An 11,366-nucleotide genomic window follows, 5' to 3' on the forward strand; every position below is an offset into this window, starting at 1 on the left:
TTCATTAGCTTAAATTAAAGGATAGTTTTGATGAATAATAATAATAAGGGTAACTCCTACGTAATTAGATGTCAGAGCGCCTGCGTATAATTTTATATTTAATTCGTATGCCTGTCAAAGGGAAATTCTAGTGCGCCTGACAAATTGTGCTTTTAAAGATAGATTAGTCAGTGAACGGATTAGAATTTGACAGTGTATTGCAAGTAGAGTATTGACGATGTTCATGAAACCCAATCCAAAAAAGAAATTGAAGTATTCTCTCGATTTTATAAAATGGTCACCAAAGAATATACATGATTCGATGCTACCAATTATGATATTAAATTGGATTATGGGTCTAAGTATCTGGGAATACCCTTTGGGAAAACCACGACCTGTTATTACATTTATCTACGTTTTGCTAATGAATTCTCTTTACTGGTTTCTTGTTTTATCTGCTCAACAAGAGGTGAACCTTGAAAATTTAACGACAATAGGGAAAAATATTTTTGCAGTTATTATATATTTCAATACGATTATCGCAGTGTCTTCTATTATCATTGGTTGGTATCATTATAAGGTATGTCTTAAGTTTGTTTATTATAAAGTTACTGATAAAAATGTTCGAACAATAAAACGTTTGGTTCTTTCAAAAGTACCAAAATATGCTTATTTGCACAAAAGTTTGGCTTTTCAACAAACCTCTAGTTAAATAAAGCAAAACCTAGATTTTTTGGTTGAAAAATTGTTTCTGGGCAAACAAGAAGTTTGTTGAAAGAGCCAACATATTCATTTAAAATTCTATACATTCTTCACAATTTTATGCACACCAAATCGTTTTATCCAAACCAAACCTTTTTTCAGCGGTTTTTTAAATTTAATTATTAGTACATTAAATCCATCTCTACATAATTAAGTGCATATGGTAATTGGCGGATTTAATTTTATTTTAAGGAGCTCAAGGCTAATATTGAAAGATTGGAACAATTGGATGTAGCATTGGAACGTTTGGGCCTTCCAAATAACTATCACAAAATTTTCATTAATACGATGATAAAAGCAGCAATGTGGCTTATCACAATTGTAGTTCTTGTAGCGAATGACATACAATTCTTACTATCAAAGTTCGATTGGTTGAAATCTCTTCACATAATGTACATGATTCACTGTCCACTTCATCTTAACTCCGTGGTTGATTTCACCTTCACGTCACTTGTGAAGTAAGTGTATTTTAAGGTTAATTTTATCTTAGTTTGCGCGCTACTATTACACTCGTTTAGATCATTTTTAATTATATCCTATAACATTATATCTATTCTCTGAATAATGATCATTTCTCTGAACTAAAGAATAATCTAATTTATTCACTTATTTAGTGCAACTTTTATATTGTATATTATTTATTATAAGAGTATGACTAAATTAATGATAAAACAATGTAATTCTTCTTCCAAATATAGCTTACTAGGAATAAGATTTGAAAATATTAATTTACTTCTGAAAAGACACTTGGAAAAAAACCCAGAGCCAAAAACTGTTAGACAATTATACCCGAAATACAGTAGAGTCAGTGCTCTAGTTATGTCCACTGAATATAGTGATAGATTAAATGAGAAGCAATTAGAGATACAATTACTGATACTAAGTCGGTGAGTAATACAATCTGTAGCAATCAAAATTTTTAATTTGTTTGGTATATTTGTGGAAAGGACTTACCTCTGACTTTTCAAACCTGGCATTTTGGTGTATTTTAATGCACTGATTACGACCATAACCATAAAAATACGCGCAAATGTCGCTTTAAAGGTCAAAACTTGATAAAAGTATCAACATTTATTTTTTCGTTTATTTCAGTATATACTAAAATTTAAGAAAAAGTTGTAGCTCTTTAAAACATACACCTTAAGTGATATACATTTTTTTCTCGAAACATATTATATTTTGTTCAAAAGAGAAATGTTGAAAAGTGTAGAATTGCTTAAGATAGGATTTGCAACAACGCTGTGACCGATCACAGTAAGAGTGTAGGTCATACCTCCATTTTCCCACATTATTATTGTCCATTGTGCAGTATTTATTTTATTCCAAATGTTTATAGTCCATTTTTTTAAAACTTTAGATAAGAATATACTGACGTTAAAATGTGTATTTTTAAAAGATATGACTTTTATTTAACGTTTTTTTTTATTTTTTAGTATTTAATAAAATAAAAGAAGAGATCTCTAATTTCCATAGTTTTCTTAATAATTTTAGCGTTAGAATACAGATATAGGAGGTGTGAAAAAAATCAGAGGTAATTGTAAGTTTTTGGAACTTTATCCCTTTTTTAATTGTATATGTCGTAGTCACTTAATGCAATTAAACGTTTTATAAACATTCCAGATTTTAAACAAAATTCAAAAACTGCCGAAACCTAGATTGAATTGTTGATTATTTAAAATTAGATTGATAGAATTTTTGTTACAATATATGCCTTTAATCCCAGCAGATGGTGTAAATATCGATTATTACACTATTAGCTATAGCGCTTCCGGAAATATCGCAACTTTTCACGAAACGTATAATTACACTAATTAGTGGCTACGATATATGTACATAAAAACATTAATTCCTGTTTTCTCAGATATCTTCATATGGAATTAACGAATATATCCTGGGAAGTAAACAAGATTTATCAAAAACAAATGATGATGGAAATGGGAGCATATCTGATTATATTAACAGGCCTTTCATATTACTTGTTCACTATACTTTTTTTTTCTATTCGAACATTCCACTCTAAAATTGCACAAGTTATTAACGGTTGCATTTGGTCTATTGTATATGCGTACAAATTGCTCAATATTACATCTACTTGTGCAAAAGTTAGTCTAGAGGTAATAATTTTGTATATAAATATAATTTAGAAAAATAATAATAAAAAGTTCTCTGCAACTTCTAAATTTGTATATTTATATTTGGATTCTTAAGAAATTATTTTGAAAATTTTCAATTTTTTCTCTGTTCACATACAGTCACAGAAAACTAGAGACATACTGTATGAACTAAAGATTTTAAATGAAGATAAAGAGTTTAAAGAGGAGGTGAGATAATTAAAAACAAGTAATGTTTTTTAAATTTGAATATGCAATATTATAATAATTGATTTTTGTATACTTATCAGATTGAACAATTTTCGTTACAACTTACCCAACGACCCTTGGTATTCAGCACATGCGGGTTATCAACTTTAGATTACCCCTTTGTGCAAAGGGTAAGATCTAATTATTACATTTTATTTTGTAATATAAAATTACACAACGATTAATTAATTAATTTTCAGTTCATAGGATCAGTGACGACATATCTCGTTATATTAATACAATTCAGTCCAGAAATAAGCGAATGAATAACGATAAACAAATTTTGACAGTTTCGTCTAACTACACTGGAACTTGGAATTACCGTTTTGGGAATTGCTTGCAGTGACCTTCACTGTAAATTCAGACACTTGAAAAGTAAATAGGCAGCGCAGCATGAACGATTTCTGTTGGATTTTGAGGCATCTTTTTCTCAAGATATTTACAACGTAAAACTTGACGTAAAATATAATAGGAACTTTTATTTTTTAATAAAGAGCGCGCTCGACGACTTTTGTAAAATATCCTCAAGGTAATGTTTATAGAATTATGAATAATCGACTTTTCATGGAAGAAAATCGATGTTTTAGTATTTCAACGGGCATCGAGCCTACTCTGCTGAACTATTTGCTACCTCAGAATCCTAAGAATAAATTTATTAACGTAACTCTTTACGCGCTCTACAGTGCAAGATAAAGATTGCATTGCAGATTAATAATATAAATATGTATATAAGACAAAATTACTATGTTTCTAAATTTAAATTGTAAATTTTATTTGCTTAGAAATATTTTCAGATAGGAAATTTAATATCGTTTCAAGATTTTTATATTTTGCAGGATTTAATAATAACTTTACTATATAGTGAAATAGTTACGTTTTGAATACGGATCAGCATTCAATTAATATTTTTTAATGCTTAATTTCGACACTTAATTAATTTTTAGCTGCAGATGAAAATGATTTTTCAGAACTTACTTTTATAATAAACGCATTGACTTCTTCTTTTATAATATCTATGGACTTATAATTTGACACTGGATTTCCTGATGAGGAGACCATTTGGCTCTCGAAACGTCGACTAGAAAATTGAATAAAGGATATTCTCAACAGCATTACGGTCTTTTATCTGGTCTGAAGCATGTCACATTTTACATCCAACTCTATTTATAATTGATTATTCACTCATACGCATAATATCGATATTGTCTATCTATTTATAAGAATTATTAGAACATTTTTGTATTATCTTGAAACCTTTTAAAATCCTTAAACGACTTCAAAGCTTTATTTCAAAATCTTTTAAAATCACCACTTTATTTTACGCTTTTTGGCATCTTGACCAAATTTAAATTATATTTTAAAAAATTGTAAACTTCTAAATATCTTTTTAAATCATTAAAAATTTTCCTGCGACTTTTAAATAATTCTGCATAATTAAAGGCTTGCTTTAAATATACTTTTTTTATTATTTTAAAGTTTCTTAAAATGTTTAAAAATCTTTTAAATTTTTGTTCAAAATCTTCAGAAATCTATATTTTGTTTTAAATATGTTTTAAACTTTTGAAGTTTTCAATTATTTTTTAATCTTTATAACACTTTAAAATGTCTCTTAGGATTACTTAAATATTTTCTAAGGTAGTAATTCTTCAATTGTTATTTATTCGTTAATTTTCTATATTTTCTTTAAAAAATCTGTTAAGATTAATTATTCAAAATAATAAATCGTTAGAAATTTTTACGGAAATCTTAATCTATTGTTTGCATTATATTAAATCTTATTGAAATGTTTATTTATGTCAACCGCATACAGTAGATTAAATGAACAAAAAAAATTAGAGATGCAATTATTGATACTAAGTCTGTGAGTAATACAGTTTTGGAGCAATCAAATTTTGCAATGTATAAAAAGTATGAAATATCGGTTCAAAAAATCGACAAATCTATATTTAAATCTTTTCAAAAAATTGTAATTATATCAACTTAGTTGACCTTTTTCTAAATCAAGCATTGCTTAACAATTATATATATATATATATCGAAATTAAACAATTGTATTAAGTAATACATGTTTTCAAAATAGGACAATTATATAGTTAACATTGCAACGTTCAAAGTTTAAGTTTGGCTCTCTGAAATTTTGAAGATTCAAAACTTTCTGTTTCAAAGAATTCGTTTCAAAATCATTTAGTTTTAAATATAGCATTGCCAAATACTGAAAAATTGATTTTTTTCCTTTACAAATTAAAAAATTAAATAGGTTTCAAATGAAACATTTTTGACTGAAACAACATTGTTATTGAATTTGAAATTATATAAAAGCGCTTAATTCTGATTTTATTAGATAATTTCAAACCACACTATTAGAAAAAGTCGCTGAATCACACCGATAAGTGAATGTTTTTTGGTCTGCAACTGAAGCGTGTTATCCCACATCTCTCAAGGTGCAAAGTTCGGTGCCGAACGTGAGAGCGTACCTTTTTCATCTCAGCCAGTGCGACTATTCACAGTTCTTGCATCGTTCTGGCGTTACATATTACGTAGACCAGCCTCGTGCAGAGCCGAAAATGCATGAGCAAGAACCCGAGCCCCCCGACTTCACGATTAATTTTCGGTGGCTAACTGGCTATTAGGAGTTTTTAAGTAAACTGAATTTTGCAGGGTGTCAAGAGAATGAAATTTCATGCAATTTTGCTATATTATATCATTATAGAAACATATAAGGAACTTAATTCTTATTAAACCTTCTTGCGCAATTTTGTTGCACAATTTTTAAAAAGTTTATGTTCGTTTACAAAATGTGCTTTTAAATTTGCGTGAGCTTAACAGATATTGAGGAATTTTAAAACAATTTGAAAATAAATAAAACTTGTGAAGATTTTTTTTTGTTTAATTTTGTAAGGTTTCACGCAAATGAAAAAAAAATTATTTCAGGTTCCTAGCAATAATTAAAGTAAATTTGTTATTGCCAAAAATTAATTTCAGGAGATTATTGTAAAACATTTCAAAACATTTAAAAAGATTTAAAAAATTACCAAAATATCTAAAAAATCTTAAAGGCAATTTTTTTTCTTTTACAGAATTTAAAAAAATCAGTAAAAATTTGAATAATTTTTAAAGATAAGAAGATTAGAAGGTCTGACAAGATTACAAAAAAAAATTATTTTCCTAATATTTGTGTGGAAAGTTTAAATGATTTTTTGTTTTGAAAAATGTGCTTTAAAAGAAAATTAAAGAAGACTTTTAAACTGATTAAACGATTTCCTAAAATTTCGAAAAAGAGTGTTGAAGGTTTTAAAATCAAAATGTTTCAATTCATTATAATTAAAAGTTTTAAAAATGTAAATATTCGAATAAATTCAAGAAATATTTAGTAGAATTAATGAAATTCAGAAATAATTTAAACTTTAGAAGAGTTTCAGAACGTAGGATAAACTTATTCAAAAAACAGAACAATCTAAAAATTCTTGCAGAAGAAAAAAAAATGTTTCAGGAAATTGTGTACAATCGTCAGTCTTTAAAAATAAAATTCGAATGTTTTTTTTTTTAATTACTTTCAGCACATTTCTTCTCAGGCTAAATCCCCGTTTTTAATCGCAAGAGATCCAATTATTTTCAAAAAAAAATAAGTAATGAAATAAATTTTGAAAAATTCGAAAAGAAGATACATCCCTGTATGCTTAAAGATATAATTTGTTTACTTAGAATAAGTTCTATGCAATTTAAAACAAAAATTTATTTTAAGTACATATAAAATTAGTTAAATTATTTCTAAAAATTGGAAACATTTAAGAATTGTAGTATTAAAATGCACTTAAAATTTAAGGTTTTTGTATTTAATTTTGATATATGTAAAATAAATAGATTATAATAAAAGTCGATAAAAAAAGGACTTTCACACTTTTTGTTTGTGAAAAAGAGATTCCTTAATTCTCAAGTGTGAATAGTAAGGGAACTGACGTCAATTAAACATTCATAATTAATGAAAGATTTTCATTTTTCTCTTAAGTACAATAGACTTATCATTTGATAAAAATGTTGTGAATATTTTTTTTGAAGGTAGTGTGGAAAGGAGTTTTATTTAAAAATGTGTAGGGTTTTCTAACGGACAACTGTATGAATTTCTGACCTTTCTTATTTTTATTTTTTAAGTGTATATTAATCTGCTTTATGTTGAGGGCGAAATCATGTGCTGAAAAACGATAAAAGAAATATATATTTCTGAAACTGGTCCATAAGGTTAAAACCAAATCTGTACAACCGTTTGTTAAAATTTTTCGAATTTTTTTGTATAATTTGAAAGGCGATTTTACATAGTGTTTTACTAACTAATGGAGATATTTTTTATAATTTTATTTCTCAAATCTATTTCCTAAGCAACATATTAAAACAAAATTTATGAATATTTATAAAATCATGATTATTTTTCACTTTTAAAATTAATGTATACAGAGTATAGATTTTATATGAAATTTCATGACGGTTTTTTGTACCATGTTTGATCCTAGGGCAGAATCAAGGAAAATATTCTAAACGTATATTCCCAAGTTATTAAGATACTATACAAAAAGGTACTTTTATAATGGTTTTCTCCTTTTAAAATCACGATATATTTCTTCATAAAATAAAATTTGTTAAATTCATTTTACAATTATTCACAATTACAATTATTTTACCATACAAATCTAATTTTAAACGCTAAATTATGTAATATTGAGATAAGTATCTTAAGACATTAAAGGTTTCGTAAAGTCTCATATATTAAGAATTCTTAAAGTTGAAAATTTAACGATTTTGTTCAACTTTCTTTTAAAATTATTTTTGCAGTTGAAAATGCATAATTTTCTAATCGAAAATGATTCTTCTTGTTTGAAAATTGATTTTTTGGTTCATAATTAAAAATTTTTGTTGAAAATTCGCTTTTTTTAGTTAAAAAATAATTTTCTTATGCTGAAAATTTAACTGTATCATTTTTAATTCAAAATTTTTTATTTGAAAATTTAACAATTTTGTTGAAAATGTGTTGTTTTATTTCTGCTTGAAAATTGACCTTTCTCAGTTAAAAATTAATCTTTTTTGGAAGAAAATTATTCTTCTTGTTAGAAATTCATCTATTTTAATTAAAAATTAATTTCTTTGGTTGAACATGCATTTTTTCATAAAACTTCTTTTCCTTTGGTATAAAATGGTTTAAAGTGAAACCGTACAATATTTTAAACAAACTGTTACAAATTTTAGTTATTTTTCAATCGTTTCCAAAATTCTGACCATCTCCTAAACTTACTCAAATTGGAAAGCACATTATTTAAACCAACATAAACTTTTAGGAAAATTAGGCAACAAAAATGCACGGGAAGGCTAGATAAGAATTAAGTTTTTTATTTTTTCTAAAATTATATACAACATGGCAAAACTAAAAAATGTTCTACACGTTCTTTTACATCCCTATATGTTTAAAATTTTAACTATTCTGTTGTGAACTCGAATTTTTTAATTCAAAATATTTTTCAGTTGAAAATTCATTTCTTACATCGAAAATTAAACTATTTCCAGAAAATTAAATTTTTTATTTTAAAATGTAACTATTTTATTTTTGTTAAACACTTATTTTTTAGTTTTAATATTTATTTTTAAAGTTGAAATTTAACCATTTTGTTGAATTTTAAATTATTTTTTTAGTTGAAAATTCATCTTTTTTTAAAAGGAAATAATTCTTCTCCTTTGATCATTTTTTTTATTTGAAAATTTAAAAATTTTGTTGAAATTGTATTATTTTATTTTTGCTTGAAAATTGACCTTCCTCAGTTAAAATTAATCATTTTTGGTAGAAAATTATTCTTCTTGTTATGAATTCATCTATTTTAATTAGAAATTAATTTCTTTGGTTGAAAGTGTATTTTTTCATAAAACTTCTTTTCTTTTCGTAAAAAATGGTTGACAGTGAAACCATACAAAATTCTAAACGAATTGTTACAAGTTTTAGTTATTTTTGAATCGTTTCAAAATTTCCATATATGTCCTAAACTTACTCAAATTGGAAAGGACATTTTTTTAATCAAAATAAACTTTGAACAAAATTGTGTAACAAAATTGCACGAAAAGGCTAGATAAGAATTAAGTTCTTGTTTTTTTTTCTAAAATTATATATAACATGGTAAAATTGCAAAAATTTTCTGCGCTCTTTTACACCCCTTTTAAAATTTTTACAAAATAATAAAAAAATGTTGTGTTCTTTATTCAATTTTCTTTCAGAATTCAATCCATTCCATTTATGGTAAAAAATGTTTTTTTTTTTAAATTTAAAATCCAACTATTTTGTTGTAAATTCGATTTTTTTATTCAAAATATTTTTCAGTTGAAAATTCATTTTTTACATCGAAAATTAAACTATTTTGCAGAAAATTAAATTTTTTATCTGAAAATGTTCCTATTCTATTTTTGGTTAAATACTTATTTTTTAGTTTTAATATTCATTTTCAAAGTTGAAAATTTAACGATTTTATCAACGTTTTTTTAAAAGTATTTTTTTAGTTATAAATTCATCTTTTTTTAATAGGAAATAATTATTTTCGTTTAAAAATTGTATTTTCGGTTGATAATTCAACTGTTTTGTTGAAAATTCGCTTTTTTTTTAGTTGAACAAATATTTTCTTATACTGAAAATTTACCATTCTCAGTTAAAAATTAATCTTTTTGGTAGAAATGTATTCTTCTTATTTAAAAATTTATCTACTTTAATTAAAAATTTTATTTCTTTGGTTGAAAATGCATGTTTTCATCAAACTTCTTTTCTTTTCGTATAAAATGGTTGAAATTTCATGCAGTTTTTTGGAAATTAAACTAATTTGATGATAATTTTTTGGTTGCAAATTTATTTTTTAAAATGATAATGTAACCTTTTTTCATTGAAAATTGATCTATTTTGTTAAAAATTCGTTTTTTTGTTGTTTTAAAATTGATTTATAAAATTTTCAATTTCTATTTTCTGTAGGAAATTATTGGTTTGAAAACTAAATTATTTGTTTGAAAATTCAATTTTCTTTTTGAAACTTTAAATATTTTTTTGAAACTTTGATTTTTGGGTTTGATAATTTTTTTAAACTGAAAATGTAACTATTCAGTTTTTCCTTGAACATTATTTTTTAGTTGAAATTCAACTATGTGGTTGAAAATTGATGTATTTTATTGCAATTTTGTCTTTTGTGGAAGAAGTCTTTTTGTACGTAAATTCATTTCTTTGGTTGAAAATTGGACTATTTTGTTGTAGATTTAATTGTTTTTTAGTCAAAATTAATTTTTTTAATGCAAAATTAATTGTTCCATTTTTTGTTAAAAGTAAATCTTTTTTATTAAAAATTCATTTATTTTGTTGAAAACTCACTTTTTTTATCTGAAAATTTAACTAGTCCATTTTTGGTTCATGCTTATTGTGTCAGTTTAAAATTCGTTTCTAAAGATGAAAATTGAACAATTTTGTTGACATTTTTTTTTTCTTGAAAAATTATCTTTTTACATTCTCATCATTTACGATTGAGAAAGTATTAGAATTGTCGGAAATTTGACATCACACTTTTTCAACGGATTTCCGCGTTTCGAGACCCCCTGAATCCGAAAATCAGGTTTTCATGATGGCGTCTGTCTGTCTGTCCATCCGTCCGTAAACACGATAACTCTCGAAAAAATGAACGAATAAAATCCATCTTTGGCACACTTTTTCTAGGTCCTAAAAGGAAGGACGAGTTCGTTAACCAGCCATTTTTGATGAAAATTCAAAAATAGAGCGCATTTTGAAAGTTTTTGAGACCACTTTTTTCTGAATTTGAAAATTCTATGTACGGATATTTATAGTATTGAAAAGAGCAAACAATTTATCCTGATGACTTTTTTCGATTAAAAGAAAATTCTCAGAGTTATAGCGTTTTCCACATTTTTTTAATCAACCGAAAATCAAAATTTGAAGCCGAAAAACGCACGATATGAAAAAAAGTCAAGAGAAGAAAAACATTTTTTTTTTGAAGTCCCTACAAGATTATCATAAACAATTTTTAGATTTTCTTCAAAAATCGAAAATTCAAATCTTGATTGCACAAAAAATAATGGAAAATAAAAAATTCCATTTTGTGGACTAACTATATAGGATACAGAAAAAGATGAATTAACAAATAGGACGCGTACTTTTTGTTTTATTCGTGAAAAATAACGTTGAAAAAAGTAAAATAAAAAAAAAGGTGGAAAAGCGACGAAAGTTACCAGAAAAAAAATCCAACA

At 25.4% G+C, this 11,366-nt stretch overlaps 1 protein-coding gene across 1 annotated transcript; it reads left to right on the forward strand.

The window, feature by feature from the left end:
• The first annotated feature begins 218 nt into the window (after nucleotides 1-218).
• Nucleotides 219-3,929, forward strand: LOC117168327 (putative gustatory receptor 28b). The gene is made up of 7 exons (XM_033353905.1): nucleotides 219-559; nucleotides 934-1,199; nucleotides 1,440-1,628; nucleotides 2,603-2,855; nucleotides 2,994-3,062; nucleotides 3,143-3,232; nucleotides 3,302-3,929. Exons 1-7 carry the CDS (start codon nucleotides 224-226, stop codon nucleotides 3,365-3,367), a joined length of 1,269 nt encoding a protein of 422 aa, XP_033209796.1. The 5' UTR covers nucleotides 219-223; the 3' UTR covers nucleotides 3,368-3,929.
• Nucleotides 3,930-11,366: the final 7,437 nt, after the last annotated feature.

Source organism: Belonocnema kinseyi, chromosome 2, assembly GCF_010883055.1.
Source record: "Belonocnema kinseyi isolate 2016_QV_RU_SX_M_011 chromosome 2, B_treatae_v1, whole genome shotgun sequence".
NCBI classification, from domain to species: Eukaryota; Metazoa; Arthropoda; class Insecta; order Hymenoptera; family Cynipidae; genus Belonocnema; species Belonocnema kinseyi.